We start from the raw sequence: 21,525 nt of genomic DNA on the forward strand, positions 1-21,525 counted from the left end.
TTTTTGTTGTTGTAAAAGACAGGGTATGTTACTTTCATGTGACTTTGACATACAAGAAAAACCTTTGAGGAAAAGGGGGAAAATGGAAGTTGGAAGTAAAATATAGCAAAGTTGATTGATTGCTGTTGACGCATAGAACCCAGTCTCAAGGTTCATATACAAAGGGATCGATGTTATAACACAGTGCAGCCAAGTGTACCTTTCAGCATGAATCAGCTTGCTATATGTTGAAGGGCTTGACAAACTTTTGACCAAGATACGCAAATCTAGGTTTTCTTATGAGAATGCATCAGTTTGAAAAAATAAAAAGAAACGTTATCAACTTACAGAAATGACTGTTAGAGTTAGAAATTTATGATGAAATCTTTCATCTTTCAGTGGTGGTTGTAAAGAGTTACCTATTGAAAATACTTACTAAACCATGAGAAATAGACCATTCATTTTGTTTACTGCACAATAAAATCTGTGCCACGGCCAGTGCTTTTTAAATTTTCACATTTTAGTGACTTGGCTTCAATGTGTTAGCTTAACTCATATTTAAATAGTTGTGTTTTGATTTTAAGCATTATTTCTCCCACAATAGTGATATAAAATATGAAAATATAGGTATTTAATGATGTTGGTTCAGCAGCCCCTTGTTGTTTTTTGTACGAAACTGTTCCTACTCCCACTCATAGTGATTTCTGCCCTCGTTTACAGCAATAGGAATACTGTCCCACAATGAAAATGGATGCATTGTGGTTTTTCTTGTACTATTACACACAGCATACATAAAGACTGAAAACTGTTTCTAGATTATTGGTGTATTTTTTGTTTGGAAATATCCTTAGAGATTAAAATTTTGTGCTGAACCATTGCTAAAACTCAAACTCGGTTCATACCATCGGTATTATCCAGGTACTGTGTGGATGAGGGCCACAGTTAATTGCAAAAATTACATTTTTTATTGGTGGGCATGATAAGACATTCTGTGAAACTTTACTAAGTGTCTTCTCTGAAAATTGCGTAGAAGAGATAGTTAGGAACCCCACTCATGATGGAAATATATTGGAGTTAATGGCACCAAAGAGACCTGACCTCTTTGTGGATGTCCACATCGAAACTGGTATCACTGGCAATGATGTGGTTGTGACAATAATGATTGCCAAAGTACAAAGGACAACTAAAACAAGCAAAAAGATATGTTCAGTAAACTAGATAAAAGATCAATAATGTCATATCTTAGTGGGGAACTTGAAACTTTCAGCACAGGGTGGGAACACACAGAGGAACCCTGCCTCATGTGTAAAATAACAGTTGACCATGCACAGGACAGATGTGTACCCAGTAGAACAGTTCATAATCGGAGGGAACCTCTGTGGTATACAGTCAGATTACTGCATAATAGGTGTAAAACGAAGTATAGGACTATAGATAGAGAAATGCTGAAAATGGAACACATTTGGGTGTCACGAGAGCAATGCATGATGCCTTCAATGACTACCATAACAGAATATTGTCAAGCGATCCTTCAGACCTCAAAGAAATTCTGGTTATATGTAAAGGCTGTTAGTTTCACCAAAGTTAGTGGCTAGTCACTAGTGAATGAGACAGGAACTGAAATTGACGATAGTAAAGCAAAAGCTGAAATGCTTAAGTCTGTTTTCAAATGTTTCTTTAAAAAGGAAAACCCATGAGAACTGCCCCAATTTAATCCTCGTACCACTGAAAAGATGAATGAAATAAGTATTAGTGTCAGTGGTGTTGAAAAACAGTTGAAATTGTTAAAACTGAACAAAGCTTCAGGTCCCAGTGGAATCCCTGTCACATTCTATACTGAATTTGCAGCTGAGTTAGCCCCTCTTCTAACTCTAATCTATCGTAGATTCCTTGAACAAAAAGTGGAGCATCGGTCTTGGAAGGAAATGCAGGCCACAACAGTCTACAAGAAGGGTAGTAGGAGTGATCCATAAAATTATCATCCAATATCCTTGACATAAATTTGTTGTAGAATCTTAGAACATATTCTGAGCTCAAACATAATGAGGTATCTTGAACAGAATGACCTCCTCAGTGCCAACCAATATGGATTTCAAAAACACCAATCATATGAAACACAACTCACACTTTTCTCGCATGAGGTGCTAAAAGTTCTGGATCAAGGCAGTCAGGTAGATGCTGTACGTGTTGATTTTGGAAAAGCGTTTGACTTAGCACCACACCTACGCCTCTTGTCAAAAGTATGACCATATCGCATGTCAGGTGAAATTTGTGACTGTATTGAGGACTCTTTGGTAGGGAGGATGCAACATGTTACCTTGGATGGAGAGTCACCATCAGATGTCGAAGTAACTTTGGGTGTGCTCCAGGGAGGAGTCTTGTGGCCCTTGATGTTCATGTTGTATATTAATGATCTTGCAGACAGTATTAATAGTGAAATTGTTTTTTTTGGATATCATGCAGTTATCTGTAATGAAGTGCTATCAGAAAGAAGCTACATAAATATTGTGTCAGATCTTGGTGAGATTTCAAAGTGGTGCAGAGGTTGGCAGCTTGCTTTAAATGTTCAGAAATGTAAAATTTTGCACCTTACAAAATGAAGAAATGTATTATCCTATGACTATAATATCAATGAGTAACTGTTGGAATCAGGCAACTCATACAAATACCTGGATGCACAACACGTTGTAGGGATATCAAATGGAATGATCACATAGGATCAGTCGTGGGTCAAACAGACTTCAATTCATTGGTAGAATACTGGGGACGTGCAATCAATCTACGAAGGAGATTGCTTACAAATCACTTGTGTGACCAATTCTAGAATATTGCTCAAGTGTGTGGCACCATTACCAGATAGGACTAACAGGGGATACTGAAAGTATACGGAGAAGGGCAGTACGAATGGTTGCAGGATTGTTTGATCCATGGGAGAGTGTCACAGAGGTACTGAAGGAACTGAACTGGAAGACTCCTCAAGATATACATAAACTATCCTAAGAAAGTGTGTTAACGAAGTTTCAAGAACAGGATTTAAATGATTACGTTACGAATATACTATGACCCACTATGTATCGCTCACATAGGGATTGTGTAGGATAAGATTGGAATAATTACTGCTTGCACAGAGGCGTTCAAACAATCGTTATTCCCACACTCCATCTTTGAATGGAATGGACTGGGAAGAAACCCTAATAATTGGTACAATAGAATGTACCCTCTGTCATGTGCCTGATGGTATTTTGCAGAGTATAGATAGATGTATCTCTTGTGCTTCCTATCAGGCAGCCAGTCTCCCAGTTCCACTCTCCTACTTTCAAAACTCCACAGAAACTCTCCTACAATGTCTGCTCAAGTAGGATGCCTTTTCAAAGCAGAATAGAGGTACTGGCAGAGTAGAGCTTTGATGTGATTTGGACCATAAGATTAATTAAAACATTGCTTATGAAAGACAATGGCCCAAGTTCCTGTCCTCCTCCAGCACACAGTTTTAGAGTCTGGGAGTTTCATGAAAGGAGAAGTTTAGAGCTGACAAAGAGAATTCTAAATTCAAAACAGGGAGAACTGAGCTTTTTGGTTAACTCATCCATGTGCTGGTGCGATCTCATTTCATTGTCAGTGTGGATGCCTAGAAACTTCACACACAGAACCTTATCCAGCATATGTCCACTGATCTCTACATCTGGTACCTGTAGTTCATTATTATCTGTTTGGAATAGAATATATGAGTTTTTGTATGCTGTTACTTATGAACGAGTTGTGAGACTGTTCCATTGTTATGCTGAATGTATCTGATATGGATGTATTTGGGTCATTTGTCAGTATACCTGTTGTAGGCACAGATGCTAGCTGTATTTAAAAAACAAACTTTCAAGAAATTTTTTTAACAAAATATATTTTCTACGTAAACTGATGTTAGTAATTAATGAATTCAGTAAAGATAACTTTTGCTGTATAATTGAGGTACTGAGTGGTCGACTGCACATAAATGAGACTGAAATGATTGTTAAGTTCCCAGGCAGGGTCCAATAAGTACCTCCTGGGTTCCAGAAGACGACTTTTAGAAAACTACACGACACCACAGAAAAATGACACATATCAGTGGATAGAGCATCTCTCAAAGTTTCAGTTCATAATATGCACTGTGGCATATTTGCACTGAGGGGAGAGCATATTGAAAGATGTAGATGTATCATCTGCTCCGTTTTGTTTTTGTGATTGCTTGTTGACTACTCAACACCTCAACTATATAGTGAGTCCATCTTCCATGATTTGTATTACACACAGGACTTTCAGTATCATATTAAACTTGCATCATTTATTGCAATAATGGAAATTCCTGGATGAAACATTTATTTTACATAATGTTAATTATTCTTTTAATTAAATTTTTAGGTTATTCAACAATTGACAGATTTAATATTTTAGATCATGTGTATTTTGTGTAATATACGTATTTTATTTTTGTTCTTCATAAGGCAGAAGATTTTAAATGTTGTGCGGAAATCTGCAAAAATATAGTGGACAACAACCATGGAATTGGGTGGCAAGTTGTGCAGCAACTGGGGCAGTGTAGAGAATTTTCTGATGTACAGCAGCGGTGTGATTTTCTTTCTTTTGCTGTCCTGCACTGTGAGCCAGACATGTTGGATAAGCTCCTGACAACCAGGTACTATTCAGTACATCATGTGCTCTAGACTTTTTAGCCCAGTGGATATAGTACATGTTTATAACATATTTTATTTGATTATTTCAATTGCATCATGTTTTGTGCTCCTAATTAGTTTACTATTACATAGTGCTAGATACATATATTTATTTTTACTTTGTTTTTATATCATTTTGCAGTGACCACTGCCCACTTTGTAGACAAATCTGATGTGTCATTTCTCTGATACACTGAGGACTTCATAAAGTGTACGCCTACCTGCATTTATGCCCCTTTTTTTCATTATTTGGTGTTAGCCACAGGAAAGCTGTTCATAGTTGCCATTGTTACATAGTAACTTAAATAGTCTCAGATTTGACTGAAATTCAGTACACGAATTCTACCATGTGTGGAACACTCGTGTACAAATTATTAGTTTCCCCTGTCAATTAGTTCCAGAATTATGACTTGTGAAAGAAGGTGGCGTGACCCGGAAATTGCAACCCGCATCTGGCAATCTATCTTCAGACCCAACTTCAGGTCTTAATAACTTTGGAACTATTCCACACAGTCCAGTGAAATTTTTACAACCCAGTAACATCCACTTAGAGAACACACTCAGTGAATCAAAACACCAACAACATATTTCTGAGGGAAAATAAAAAATTCCAAAATGTGATTAAAAAAATGTAATATGTTAAAAGGTACATATTGTAGGTGCCCTCTATGCCAAATATAATTCACTCAAAAAGGGTATAAATTTTTTTGGTAAGCTTAATGTGGCCGAAACATGTACAGAACTCATCATGCCCATATCAGTCACAAAAACTGAGTTACATGCACACAAAAATACAAAAATTTACCTGAAAAACATGGATTTTCGAAGTGTGGTAGCACGAAAGGGACAAGTGGTATCCAAGCCAAATTTCACACACTGCATAAGTAGACCATAATGATATATATCTCAAAATTTCAGCATTTTATTGTAAGACATTTGAGTACAATGGATGTTGACAGATGTAATTGGTGATGTGGCCATTGTTCCACAACACAATTTTGTAACAACATATCGTAAACTGTTCTGCCTCTTCTTATCCTCCCCCACAACTGTTTAATCACTAATCAAAAACATATAATAGACAGATTAACACAACCTGTCATTAATGTTTACTGCACCTTAACTGCTAAAAACCAGTCGATTGTTCTTCAAACAGAAGTTCTCCCACACTTTAGCTACTGTACTCTGTACATTGAGTGGCAAATTGTACTGTCTTCCTGACACTGTGGTAGGAACTGGAACTGTCATAAGAATATGTTCAAAAGGAATCCAACACCTTTCTGCCAAATGTGGCCAATGAAATGATCTTGCTGGTCCTGCTAGCGCCATGAAGTTCACAAATCCAACACCTTTCTGCCAAATGTGGCCAATGAAATGATCTTGCTGGTCCTGCTAGTGCCATGAAGTTCACAAATACATCACCTTCTGCTTCACAGCACTCTGCAACACATCCTAAAAACCATTTGTCATCACAAATAGCAATAACATAGCAGCCTGGTTGTATGTTGCTGCTTTTACTTCTGAACCCTGAGTCAGACACACTGTGAAGACACATGTTGTGCATGAACCTGTAGTTATAACTGGACAGTCTGCTCATCTGCACATTGTCAGAGTCCACTGGAGAGAAGTGATGATGGCTCCTTGTGCCTGCAGCAGTTTTAACTTGTTCTAGTCTACTTTTTAGCAACTCTTCGACTGATTTCACCTCATCTTTTGAAACATAGAATGATCGTATGCCAGAGATATTTTTCTGTACCCAGGTAAATAATTGAAGAGGTGTTAGAATGTGACCTTCTGTAGGGTGCTGCAGACTAGCTCGTGATGCCATGCACTTAATGGTAGCACCAATACCACCACATACATTTTTACCATGACTTGTTGCGAAAAAATTCCATTCTGCATGAATCTGAAAATCATGGTTGCATGCATAAATTTTTGAGATTTTTATAGTTTTTGTACTGGGTAGGTGCCCCATCACTGAAGTATTTTGCAAAATGTATGTGAGGCAGCTTGTTTTTCACATGTGCCATGACAGTGCGAATGTGGGCATGAACTGCAATGGCATCATGAATTAAACAGTCACTAGAAACGCACAGGTTCATAACAGACACATCACCTGATTCGCTTCTATAGTAAATCGCAAATGGCTGGAGAGTTGCTTGTCTGTTGTCCCAATGATATCCTTGGATGGCATCTTGAACCATAAATGCATAATTTTCAGAAAAGTCTAGTATTACTGTAATTTCATCTTGTTTCAAATTATCCTTACAAAACTGGAGATAACCCGTTTGTGCTGTTGCTGTGAAGCGGTGTGTGGTCCGTTTGTCCGTTTTTTGACAACACATTTCAACAAAATCTTCCACTGTACTTTGCTTTGTTTCAATACCTGTGCGATCCTTGTGTGTCCATTGTTTATAAGAAACAAGTTCATTGTCATCCATAAGGAGTTCAACACACAGTTTGTTATTCATGTGTTCTGCAAGATTTGCCTTACCGGGACACTTTTCACACCTGTGTATCTTGCACTAGTAGGAACTGATGTCACACACTAGCAGCTTCATTGCACCTTTGTAATCCAGACCAGAATCCTTTATAGCAGCAAACATCAGCTTAGCATTTTGATGGGTCCTACATACACAAACATTGTGTGTGCCCCTTGCACTTACAGGCACAACCCATTTTGGCCAAAGATTGAAAAAAGATGATAAACCTACTTTGGTATTGGGATACTTTTCCTTGAATTCTACATATAGTTATGATATGTTGCATAGCAACAGTCTTTTTTGCATCTGTACACGTATATTTCCCATTTTCACCGTTACATAGTCTTTTTTTCCAGGCATTATTTGGCTGTAGTCATTATTTTCATAAAACTCTGACACTAGCAACTTTATTTCTGAACTCAATTGCTTAGCCTGAGCCTGCTGAAGTTGTGGGAGCACTCCTTGGGTTGCTTTTATTTTCCTAACTTGCTTTACTATATATGTAGAAACATTGAATTCCTTTGCAGTGTAGTTAGTACAGCAGCTGGAAGGTGCAAGGGTAAGAATAGCTACTTTTTTCTGGCGTGTGGATATGACATATTTTTCTTTCAAATCATGCACAATTTTGTCCACATCATAGCATTTCTGGCATGATTTCTGTTCCTTTGGAGCAGATACTTCTTCCTCTTCCACCATTAGTGTGTCAGATATTTTGTGTTTTAATTCCATTTTAGCTTCTTGTAGTTTTCTTCTACCATAGCTGGGCCTGTCTCTTTTCCAACTTTGTGTGTCTTCATGGGAGACAAACCAAGAGCAGTCACTGAAGTATTTAATTGCTCATCCACTGTGGTTGTAGGTGGCTGATACTCTTCGTCACTGTCATCTAAATTATCAGAATATTCTTCATTTTTTAGCAGTGTAACACACCTGCAACATAACTTTTGTCCTGCTTTCATGTTAAGTCCCATGCACTGATTCACTTTCAATACTGATTTTGTATCAGTTTCTCTGAGGCTACACTTCACTATCTTCTTATGAATCCGAAATGAGTCAAAACAACTTCTTTGTAGGAAAGAATACTTATCCAGAAACACTTTCATATGATGATAACAAAAACTAAAGTTCGTGGAACTGTACTTCTTGTGCCCACTGGGTGTATCCCGAATCTCCATAGCAACAAATCTTGGTCTGATTCATCCAGATCATACAGTACAAAGTGAATGCCACATTTTGTTTCATATGTTGTTTTATGACATTCAGATGCTTGTGAAAAAAAGCACCACTAGTACACTCTTCTGCCTCCATACTGACTTTCCACGATAGTACTGACCAGTCTGAACTAGAATCTTAGAAACATGAGTAACCTGTAATTGTTGCTTGTTTCCTTTGTTATTCCTGCCTAACAATGACTCATTGTGTCCCTGAAAACTACCATTGTTTAACTTTCTGTTGCCTAATTGTTCCCAACAATTGCTGCAGCTTTATCTGAAACAAGCTGTCTGCATCATCACTATTACTTGCTAAATCGTGTTAAAAGAAACGTAACCAAATACATCTCTGTCAACTTTTATTGTACACAAATGCCTTGCAATAACAAGTTTAAATTGTGCCACATATTATATTATGGTCTACTTATGCAGTGTTTGAAATTTGGCTTGGATATCACGTGTCCCTTTCGTGCTACTACACTTACAAAATCCATTTTTTTTCAGGTAATTTTTCAAATTTTTGTATTTTTATGTGCATGTAACTCTGTTTGTGTCACTGATATGGGCAAGATGAGTTCTGCGTGTGTTTAGGCCACATTAAGCTTACCACAAAAAATTTATACCCTTTTTGACTGAATTACATTTGGCATAGAGGGCACCTACATTATGTACCTTTTAACGTATTACATTTTTTTAATCACATTTTGGAATTTTTTATTTTCCCTCAGAAATATGTTGTTGGTGTTTTGATTCATAGTGTGTGTTCCCTAAGTGGATGTTACTGGGTTGTAAAAATTTCACTGGACTGTGTGGAATAGTTCAAAAGTTATTAAGACCTGACATTGGGTCTGAAGATAGATTGCCAGATGCGGGTTGCAATTTCTGGGTCACACCACCTTCTTTCACAATTCATAATTCTGGAACTAATTGGCAGGGGAACTTAAAATTTTGTACATGAGTGTTCCACATTTCGTAGCATTGGTGTGCTAAATTTCAGCCAAATCTGAGACTATCAGCTGGAACATTTTCTCAAATTGGTTGAATTGACGTGGAATGACCCAAGTATATTGCATTAAGTCTTATGCATGTTCTTCTATGTGCTTTTTCCCAGTGATTATCTTCTGAGAATAAAGCACTACACATTCAAAAAACCCTTTAACAATTTAGAAACTGTAGTTTATTTAACATTATTTGATAATTGATATGTGTCACTTGCTGCTACAGTGTTGCCACATTGGCCAACAGCTACTGTTCAGTTATAGGTAACACACAAGCAAGGCAAGTCACTCCACTAAAGCTATTAATGTATAACATGGAGCAGTTTTGGAAGGGGCCACCATGAGGTACATCAGAAATGCAAGGTGATTTGTCGACAGCTGATTTTAGGTAACCAATGTCTGAACTGTGGCAGGAGACACGTTTTGTAGCTCTGAATTTAAACTTGTGTCCTAAGCTAACCACAAGCTCAAGATGTGCAATGCAGCCAAGAACATAGTAGTGGACATTCCATGGCAGAACTAAAATCACAATCGCTTTGTTCACAATGATTAAAGCTAACCTCTATAAGTAAACTGAGACAGGAAAAGCTCTGTTTCAACACTAAAAACAAACTGTAATTTCTTGCTAACATTGGTTACCTGAAACCATCCTCTTTCTGGCTACGTGAGCTGCCACATTACCAACCGAACAGCTGTCCTTGTTGCCACTTGGCTGGAGGTTGTAGGTGACACAGGCAGATTTCAGACGAGAAAAGAATGATAGATAGAAAAATAAGAGCAAATACAAAAGTCAGTAAGATAATGCAAATGAAGTGGCAAAAAATTAGGAATAAAAAGTTACATTTAAACTAATTAATTGAATAAAAATGACGATCAGACTCTTTTGATTAGATTTTTAAATAATAAAAGATTTTGTAATACTTGACGAGATTCAAACGTACGACCTTCTACATGGCAGGTTATTGTGCTAACAATTTCACTATAGAATAACACTGACTCAGGATGTTATATTTTTAGTATGGTTACCCAGTCACTGTGATGAATTGCAGCCTTCAAAAACTCTGTTTCTCGCAATATTGTGCAAAGCATATCTAATGCAAGCTGATCTCTGTCATTATGACAACAACATATGTGCTCCTGGATTGCATGCTGTGTGAAAGTCTCCATTAGTGTTTAGTTAGAGCTGTGTATGAAACGTGTTTTTCATTAGCGTCATTGTGTGTGTGTGTGTGTGTGTGTGTGTGTGTGTGTGTTGTTATTGGCGTGGTTATCATGTATGATGGAATACAAAATAAAAGGACCAGACCCGCGATTCGGGATCCAAATACATCAAGAAAGAAAACAAGGAATTGGTAATGAACTAATTTTTGTGGCAGTTTGGCAATGGCAAACAGTTTGGGCCTGACACTGAAGGCTCTGATTGGAGGAAACCAGCTCCACACATGAAGTGTCAGCTATCAAGTCATTTTAATGACTATAGCAACCAGCTCTTTGACAGGCAAAGTGGTATACTGAGAGCATCAGGCATAAAATTCTCATTTTCTGACCTACATAAAGTGTTGTACTTCCAGCACTTGTAACAATACTGCCATATGGATAGGTCACTTTCAGGTTTCTTGAACATGTCATTGCACCATGAGAAAATCACTCTAAACTGCTTTTGTACAATATTGAGAATAACAGGCACAGACAGGCTTGGAGATTTCTTAGTATAATGTAATAACACAAACTGATTTTCCTCCTCTAGTTTCCACTGTACAGCAACATTCTCTACAGTAACTGTGTTGATGGCGTCCTTGATGTTGAAATTTCCACACAGAAAGATTGAATCATCTGGATATGGTAAACTAAAGTGCTCTCTCTTCTCCAGCCACTGGAGATGTTCTCATTTTTTCACTGAAGATGTTTGTTTCTTCAAAGCTCTGATTGACTGTCAGCTCTCAAGGAAAATGATGCTGCAAAACTGCTCATCACTCTTCCTCTATTACCTCTGTTTATGCTAATAGCTAAATATGTACACCAAATTAGGAAAAACTTAATGCAGAAACTTCAGTTGTTGCATGTACGGACGGGTTTAAAGAACGATAGACTTGTATTTCGACTTTTCTGCCTGAAACGTTATATTACGTAATTTCCTTGCATCAAATGTTGGTGTATAAAGCATGTTGAAGACGAGAAGTTTGACTATTGAATTTTTAATTTGTGTTACTCTGTAAAATTAAACTTACGACATTATTTCGCATTAATCAGGGTTTTGGACTCATTAAAGTCAGATAATTACATAGTATTTAGTAATGTTAAACTCTGCATGGCATTGTTATTACAGTGTTGCAGAAGAAATTAATTTACCATTTTGAATGAAATAATTGTGGGTATTTGGCTGCCTCATTGTAAACTACTAAAACAACTAAATTGCTGACTTTTGATTGGCTTGCTGTGGTCTCTTCAGTGCAGTTCACTGCAGTGCGCTTATAGTTTACTATTAATTCTTATACCATATGCATTCATTGCAAGAAAATAAGTTTTTTGTAATGAAAAGAAATTTCTGAAGTGAACACTTTACATAGCTCTAGTGAAACTTAAGATTAATGGAAAAGGATGGTGCTCTGTGGGGACTGTAACATCATTTTCTCTCTCTCTTTTTAAAGAAAAGAAACCATGGCCTCCACTGAGAAAATTACTTAAATATTGCAAAGACTTAGTTATTCACAAGCCACAGTTAATTCTCCAACATACTTAAAAACCATTGACATTCTCCTTGACCAGGTGTGTATAAACACAAAGTGAATATGAGAAAGCTTTAATACTGGCTACAGTGTCTACCTTTAACATTAATTGGCTTTATCTGCAAACCATACCTCAGCTAGATGATTGTCTATAAGAGGAATTTTAATCAGCAAACAGTTAAATATTTCCTGCTTAACATTTAGTAAAGAGTCTCAAACTGTATAACAGTTCTGGTATTAATGGGAAGGTGGATAACTCTTTTGGTATAGTTACAAAATAACATGAGCAGATTCAAAGTTTCGATTTCGTAGGGAATTAAGATCCCTTGAAAAAGGAAGTTGGAAATTTCATTTGCTCTCTAAAATCAACAGTAGTCCATAATTTCAAGCTTAGTTTGAAAAATATGTTGATTAGTTCTGATGTGCATTTTAAAAAATTGTAAAAAAATAAGAAGAAAGTGAAAAATAAATTATGCTGTACGCAGTTAAACAAAGAGCTTATGAGCAGCTGTGTAGGAACTTACAAGAAAATAAATGGCTCACAAAAAATTGTATTATCACAAAATGAGAAAGTACCTGGTCTCAGAATAGTTGCAAACAAGTTCTGATAATACTCTGCAACAGTTTCTGTTAAAGTAGTGGAAAATAAAAATTCAGGAATTCGTACAGCACAACAGCCAAAGAACCTTCATGTGTGGAAATCAACAATTTATCCATGTTTAGTTGGCCTAGGTGGTCAGTAGCAAATGAGCAACTCCAAGCCTGAGTCAATGTTGTCAGGTTTTTTCAAAAGTTTAAAAAAATGTCCGTTTCACAATTGAATGAACACCCTCAGGGGACCCACAGCTCTTCTGTGGGGATGTGTGTGTGGAGCACACTGGGCCTGAAGATATTGCAGCCTCTCTTCTCTCCTTAGTTGCATTCTCATCCCCATCTACTTTTTCCCATCATAGCTCCTCTGACTCTCCTCTTCCCCCCCCCCCCCCCACCCCCCCACCCCCCCCCCCACCCCCTTGCTCTCTAGGTGTTTCTCTTGATGATAACTCAGCTATTCCCTTGATTCTGCTGTTCCTTTACAGTCTCTTCTCCTGTTTCCATTCTCCCTTTTTTCAGCTTTTTCTGGTCCCCCGTGGGGTTTGACCTCCCTTTCTAAATTGTGTCCACAGTCTGAGCCATTTGGGAAAGAACTTAAGAACTTCCTTCCTAGCATCTCCGGCAGCGATTCATCTCCTGCCCCCCCCCCCCCCCCCCCAATCCCTTTCCTTCCCTGCCATAGTCTGCACCCCTCCCCCCCCCCCCTGCTATGTCACCAGTCCGTGTGGTGGGGCTGTTATGTATCTATCGGGTGAGTCCTCTGTCAACAGGGATCACATTTCTGGTACCTGGGCTGTCACCACCTTGTGTATGCCTAGGAGAGGTTGCTCAATTTTGGGGCATCAGAACTCCCGGCAATGACTGCCATGCCATATGGCTATGTGGCTCTTGCTGTGGCAGGGTGGCACCCACAAGGTGAGCCCCTGATAAGAGTGGGTGATATCACGGCGAATTATTTCCGTATGGAACTCATTAAACCTTGTTGTTGTTTGTTGTTGTGGTCTTCAGTCCTGAGACTGGTTTGATGCAGCTCTCCATGCCACTCTATCCTGTGCAAGCTTTTTCATCTCCCAGTACCTACTGCAACCTACATCCTTCTGAATCTGCTTAGTGTATTCATCTCTTGGTCTCCCTCTACGATTTGTACCCTCCACGCTGCCCTCCAATACTAAATTGGTGATCCCTTGATGCCTCAGAACATGTCCAACCAACCGATCCCTTCTTCTGGTCAAGTTGTGCCACAAACTTCTCTTCTCCCCAATCCTATTCAATACTTCCTCATTAGTTATGTGATCTACCCATCTAATCTTCAGCATTCTTCTGTAGCACCACATTTCGAAAGCTTCTATTCTCTTCTTGTCCAAACTATTTGTCGTCCATGTTTCACTTCCATACATGGCTACACTCCATACGAATACTTTCAGAAATGACTTCCTGACACTTAAATCAATACTGGATGTTAAAATTTCTCTTCTTCAGAAACGCTTTCCTTGCCATTGCCAGCCTACATTTTATATCCTCTCTACTTCGACCATCATCAGTTATTTTGCTCCCCAAATAGCAAAATTCCTTTACTACTTTAAGTGCCTCATTTCCTACTCTGATTCCCTCAGCATCACCCGACTTAATTAGGCTACATTCCATTATCCTTGTTTTGCTTTTGTTGATGTTCATCTTATATCCTCCTTTCAAGACACTGTCCATTCCATTCAACTGCTCTTCCAAGTCCTTTGCTGTCTCTGACAGAATTACAATGTCATCGGCGAACCTCAAAGTTTTTATTTCTTCTCCATGAATTTTAATACCTACCCCGAATTTTTCTTTTGTTTCCTCTACTGCTTGCTCAATATACAGATTGAACAACATCGGGGAGAGGCTACAACCTTGTCTTACTCCCTTCCCAACCACTGCTTCCCTTTCATGTCCCTCGACTCTTATAACTGCCATCTGGTTTCTGTACAAATTGTAAATAGCCTTTCGCTCCCTGTATTTTACCCTTGCCACCTTTAGAATTTGAAAGAGAGTATTCCAGTCGACATTGTCAAAAGCTTTCTCTAAGTCTACAAATGCTAGAAATGTAGGTTTGCCTTTCCTTAATCTTTCTTCTAAGATAAGTCGTAAGGTCAGTATTGCCTCACGTGTTCCAGTGTTTCTACGGAATCCAAACTGATCTTCCCCGAGGTTGGCTTCTACTAGTTTTTCCATTCATCTGTAAAGAATTCGTGTTAGTATTTTGCAGCTGTAACTTATTAAGCTGATAGTTCGGTAATTTTCACATCTGTCAACACCTGCTTTCTTTGGGATTGGAATTATTATATTCTTCTTGAAGTCTGAGGGTATTTCGCCTGTTTCATACATCTTGCTCACCAGATGGTAGAGTTTTGTCAGGACTGGCTCTCCCACGGCCGTCAGTAGTTCCAATGGAATATTGTCTACTCCGGGGGCCTTGTTTCGACTCAGGTCTTTCAGTGCTCTGTCAAACTCTTCACGCAGTATCGTATCTCCCATTTCATCTTCATCTACATCCTCTTCCATTTCCATAATATTGTCCTCAAGTACATCGCCCTTGTATAGACCCTCTATATACTCCTTCCACCTTTCTGCTTTCCCTTCTTTGCTTAGAACTGGGTTTCCATCTGAGCTCTTGATATTCATACCAGTCGTTCTCTTATCTCCAAAAGTCTCTTTAATTTTCCTGTAGGCGGTATCTATCTTACCCCTAGTGAGATAGGCCTCTACATCCTTACATTTGTCCTCTAGCCATCCCTGCTTAGCCATTTTGCACTTCCTGTCGATCTCATTTTTGAGACGTTTGTATTCCTTTTTGCCTGTTTCACTTACTGCATTTTTATATTTTCTCCTTTCATCAATTAAATTCAATATTTCTTCTGTTACCCAAGGATTTCTACTAGCCCTCGTCTTTTTACCTACTTGATCCTCTGCTGCCTTCACTACTTCATCCCTCAAAGCTACCCATTCTTCTTCTACTGTATTTATTTCCCCCATTCCTGTCAATTGCTCCCTTATGCTCTCCCTGAATCTCTGTACAACCTCTGGTTCTTTCAGTTTATCCAGGTCCCATCTCCTTAAATTCCCACCCTTTTGCAGTTTCTTCAGTTTTAATCTACAGGTCATAGCCAATAGATTGTGGTCAGAGTCCACATCTGCCCCTGGAAATGTCTTACAATTTAAAACCTGGTTCCTAAATCTCTGTCTTACCATTATATAATCTATCTGATACCTTTTAGTATCTCCAGGGTTCTTCCATGTATACAACCTTCTTTCATGATTCTTAAACCAAGTGTTAGTTATGATTATGTTGTGCTCTGTGCAAAATTCTACCAGGCGGCTTCCTCTTTCATTTCTGTCCCCCAATCCATATTCACCTACTATGTTTCCTTCTCTCCCTTTTCCTACACTCGAATTCCAGTCACCCATGACTATTAAATTTTCGTCTCCCTTCACAATCTGAATAATTTCTTTTATTTCATCATACATTTCTTCAATTTCTTCGTCATCTGCAGAGCTAGTTGGCATATAAACTTGTACTACTGTAGTAGGTGTGGGCTTCGTATCTATCTTGGCCACAATAATGCGTTCACTATGCTGTTTGTAGTAGCTTACCCGCATTCCTATTTTCCTATTCATTATTAAACCTACTCCTGCATTACCCCTATTTGATTTTGTGTTTATAACCCTGTAGTCACCTGACCAGAAGTCTTGTTCCTCCTGCCACCGAACTTCACTAATTCCCACTATATCTAACTTTAACCTATCCATTTCCCTTTTTAAATTTTCTAACCTACCTGCCCGATTAAGGGATCTGACATTCCACGCTCCGATCCGTAGAACGCCAGTTTTCTTTCTCCTGATAACGACATCCTCTTGAGTAGTCCCCGCCCGGAGATCCGAATGGGGGACTATTTTACCTCCGGAATATTTTACCCAAGAGGACGCCATCATCATGTAATCATACAGTAAAGCTGCATGCCCTCGGGAAAAATTACGGCTGTAGTTTCCCCTTGCTTTCAGCCGTTCGCAGTACCAGCACAGCAAGGCCGTTTTGGTTATTGTTACAAGGCCAGATCAGTCAATCATCCAGACTGTTGCCCTTGCAACTACTGAAAAGGCTGCTGCCCCTCTTCAGGAACCACACGTTTGTCTGGCCTCTCAACAGATACCCCTCCGTTGTGGTTGCACCTACGGTACGGCTATCTGTATCGCTGAGGCGCACAAGCCTCCCCACCAACGGCAAGGTCCATGTTTCATGGGGGGAGGCATTAAACCTTAAAAAAAAAAAAAAAAAAAGAGGACGTTCTTCTATGGCCATCTCTTCATTGGTAATGGATCAATTAGGCAATGGATCAATTAATGAATTAATGCTGCTTCTTAGTCATTACGTGTGTGTGTGTGTGTGTGTGTGTGTGTGTGTGTGTGTGTGTGTGTGTGTGTGTGTGTGACACACAAACATACACACAAAATTCAAGCTTTCGCAACAAACTGTTGCCTCATCAGGAAAGAGAGAAGGAGAGGGAAAGACGAAAGGAAGTGGGTTTTAAGGGAGAGGGTAAGGAGTCATTCTAATCCCGGGAGTGGAAAGACTTACCTTAGGGGGAAAAAAGGTCAGGTATACACTCGCACACACACACATGTCCATCCACACATACAGACACAAGCAGACATATTATATATGTCTGCTTGTGTCTGTATGTGTGGATGGATATGTGTGTGTGTGTGTGTGCGAGTGTATACCTTAGGGGAAAAAAAGGACAGGTATACACTCGCACACACACACATATCCATCCATACATACAGACACAAGCAGACATATTACTCGTGGAAGACATTCTTACCAAGTCCCGTAAGAGTTCAGGGAATGTGTGTGCATCTACACAGAAGAAGAAGAAGAAGAAGGTCATGGCCTGTATTGCCAGAACTATATGTATAAAATGTATTTTAAACTGGGTACCTAGAAACGACAGAGACTTCATTCCACTGTAGCCCCCAGTCGTTCACAACCGCACAACAGGCTGCAGTAGTTCACCCACCCCACCACTGCCCCATGCTGAACCCAAGGTTATTGTGCACTCTGGCCCCCCAGTGGACACCCCCCCCCCCCTCCCCCCTGGGAATATCTCATACCAGATGAGTGTAGAATAATTATGGTGTATGCTTATGTGGAATCAGTGTTTGCCAGCAATTGTCGACACAGTGTAACTGAGGCGGAACAAGGGGAACCAACTCGCATTCACTGAGGTAGATGGAAAACTGCCTTAAAAACCATCCACAGGCTGGCCGGCACACCGCACCTCGACATTAATCTGCCGGGCGAATTCGTGCCGGGGACTGGCGTACCTTCCCGCTCTGGAAGCAGCGCGTTAGACTGCGCGGCTAGCTGGATGAGCAACCCTCATTACTTGATTTGTTCCAGGACAGATGGGGAAACATTTGCCACTACCAAACAGCCTTTTTTTGTAGAACACAATGAAGAAAAGTTTGGTGAAGTTGATTAGTAAGATCAATTTGGTTCCCTCTAATTAAAAGCTTTTCTGTCAGTCAATCGGCTTCCCTTTACACTTGTGAGCACTTAGGAGACATCCCGTTGAACATTACTCCTCACCAGTCCTTAAATATGACCCAGGGCATTATTTTCCACAGGGATGTCCTTATTCAGTCTGATGAAGAACTCGGCACTAATCTGGCATGATACGGCTTTTGTTTTGTCTAGTGAGTCCACAGAGGTCCCAAGGATAATCGTCTAGATAATGGCACTTTCATCCTGGCTTTTGTGGGGGTGTACTTCTGGAAAAGTCGAAGTTGTGGTTTACTGTTGTGATGGAAAGGCCTATATCCCACCTACCATTTGCTGTTCCCAGTGGCTCAATGTCAGTCACACATCTTTATGATGTGAGGCGTCTCCTATTTGTGGCGACTGTGGCTGTTCTCTCCAAGTGGGGAGTCCTTGCACCCCACTGCCCAAGTGAACAGTTCCAGCCCACATTATCCTTGCTAACCATATTGTCCTATCTGTAAAAAGGACAGGAAGATTCAGGACAATCCTTCTCCTCAGCCAGACAAAAAATTCTCTCTCTGTCAGCTGCCAGGGACAGAGCTATCTCTAGTAGTCCCCCTCCCTGGTGTCTCCAGGAAAAGAAGATTGTTACTTCAGGTCGGACATGGGACCCATTCTCAAGGCCAGGTGTTCTCTTATGGATCCTGATATTGCTGTGTCTTGCTCTCTTCCTGACCCCCGCCCCCCAAAGGAGAAGAAGATGCACAAGTCTCAGGACGAGAACCCCCTTTACATTCCAGGTGGTGTCAACTCCTTGCTTTCAATCAAGGTCCGATCATACATTTGTGGATGTCACTTCATCCTTACTGGTGACTGGCAATGACACAGCACAATGACCGATTCTGGTCCATTCAATGTCCATCCAGCCTCTTGTACTATTCCACTACAGTGGAATTGTAATGGCTATTATTGTCACCTTCCAGAATTGCAGCCTCTTATTTCTCTCTACACTGTAGCTTGTGTTGTATTGCAGGAATCTCATTTTGTGGGTGCTCATTTGCTGACTCTTTGTGGTTTCCACATCTTGTATTGTAACTGGGTCAGACCTTTGCTAGCCTTCAGTGGTGTCTGTACATTGGACATCGTTAGTTTCTTCAAACCACACTGGAAGCTGCGGCCATTCAAATCCATTTAGACTCTGTGATAATGATATGCAATCTTTATCTCCTCCCACACTCCCAAACTACTCCTATGCTTTCTGCTCTTCTTGCTGTTTTTTCGATAGCTCCCTCCACCCCTTCATCTGCCTTTCAAATTTTGACGGCCATAACCTTTTGTGGCATGGTACTGCAACCGCTGACCAAGGCACGTTTGTTGAAGACCTGCTGGCAGAGCTTGATCTCTGCCTCCCCAAAACTGGAGCCCCCACACACTTTAGTGTGGCTCAAGGCACTATCTTGGCCATTGATCTTTCCTTCTGTAGCCCTGGATTCCTTCCTCTGTCCCATGGGGAATTTACAATGATTTGTGCAACAGCAATCATTTTCTGATTGTCTTATCTTCCTTCTGCATCGTTCACAGCACGCCCTTCTGGGTGGGCCTTTACTAATTTTTATTGACATTCCTTTTCCTTGGCTGCCATCCCAACTGTTCCACCACAGAACTGCATTGATGAGTCTGTACAGAGTTTGACCAATGCCATCCTTTCAGCTTCTACGATTCCCTCTTCCTTGGGTTCTCCCCAGTGGGAGACTGTCTTATGGTGGACCTCCAAAATTGCTGTCACTGTTAAATGCCACCGTCATGCCCTCCAGTGCTACAAGTGATCCATCTCTCAACCACCTCCTGGCCTTTAAACAGCTTCACACCTGGGCCCATTATGTTATTAAACACCACAGATGTATTTATTGGGAATGATATGTCGCTGCTGTAGGGCTGCACACTCCCGCTTCACAAGTATGGGCGAAGCAAGCAAATTTTTGGCTGCTGTCCTACAGATGTCCTGAGAATTTCCTTGAATATTGTTATCTTCACGAATGTTGTTTTCTTCAGCAGCCCGAACATAATCAGTGAACATTTTCCATGGCGTTTTGCCCAGGCCCTGCTATCAGTCCACTATTTGCTCACATTCTGCCTTCTCCAACACTGTCGGGAACAACTCCCTTTATGTTTCATTCCTCATTAGCTGGAACCTTGTAATGCTCCGTTTGTTGTTGTTGTTGTGGTCTTCAGTCCTGAGACTGGTTTGATGCAGCTCTCCATGCTACTCTATCCTGTGCAAGCTTTTTCATCTCCCAGTACCTACTGCAACCTACATCCTTCTGAATCTGCTTAGTGTATTCATCTCTTGGTCTCCCTCTACGATTTGTACCCTCCACGCTGCCCTCCAATACTAAATTGGTGATCCCTTGATGCCTCGGAACATGTCCTACCAACCGATCCCTTCTTCTGGTCAAGTTGTGCCACAAACTTCTCTTCTCCCCAATCCTATTCAACACTTCCTCATTAGTTATGTGATCTACCCATCTAATCTTCAGCATTCTTCTGTAGCACCACATTTCGAAAGCTTCTATTCTCTTCTTGTCCAAACTATTTATCGTCCATGTTTCACTTCCATACATGGCTACACTCCATACGAATACTTTCAGAAATGACTTCCTGACACTTAAATCAATACTGGATGTTAACAAATTTCTCTTCTTCAGAAACGCTTTCCTTGCCATTGCCAGCCTACATTTTATATCCTCTCTACTTCGACCATCATCAGTTATTTTGCTCCCCAAATAGCAAAATTCCTTTACTACTTTAAGTGCCTCATTTCCTAATCTGATTCCCTCAGCATCACCCGACTTAATTAGGCTACATTCCATTATCCTTGTTTTGCTTTTGTTGATGTTCATCTTATATCCTCCTTTCGAGACACTGTCCATTCCATTCAACTGCTCTTCCAAGTCCTTTGCTGTCTCTGACAGAATTACAATGTCATCGGCGAACCTCAAAAGTTTTTATTTCTTCTCCATGAATTTTAATACCTACTCCGAATTTTTCTTTTGTTTCCTTTACTGCTTGCTCAATATACAGATTGAACAACATCGGGGAGAGGCTACAACCCTGTCTTACTCCCTTCCCAACCACTGCTTCCCTTTCATGTCCCTCGACTCTTATAACTGCCATCTGGTTTCTGTACAAATTGTAAATAGCCTTTCGCTCCCTGTATTTTACCCCTGCCACCTTTAGAATTTGAAAGAGAGTATTCCAGTCAACATTGTAAAAAGCTTTCTCTAAGTCTACAAATGCTAGAAACGTAGGTTTGCCTTTC

The 21,525-nt window shown here is 40.0% G+C and overlaps 1 protein-coding gene across 2 annotated transcripts in view; it reads left to right on the forward strand.

Moving 5' to 3' along the window:
- Positions 1-21,525, forward strand: part of LOC124798260 (NBAS subunit of NRZ tethering complex-like) — a 424,226-nt gene that overhangs the window by 187,617 nt on the left and 215,084 nt on the right. For both annotated transcript variants that reach the window (XM_047261580.1, XM_047261581.1), the window contains exon 25: positions 4,458-4,648. In XM_047261580.1, the coding sequence (XP_047117536.1) occupies positions 4,458-4,648 (191 nt within the window). The remainder of the gene's footprint in view (positions 1-4,457; positions 4,649-21,525) is intronic.

This window comes from Schistocerca piceifrons, chromosome 5 (genome assembly GCF_021461385.2).
Source record: "Schistocerca piceifrons isolate TAMUIC-IGC-003096 chromosome 5, iqSchPice1.1, whole genome shotgun sequence".
Taxonomy (NCBI): Eukaryota; Metazoa; Arthropoda; class Insecta; order Orthoptera; family Acrididae; genus Schistocerca; species Schistocerca piceifrons.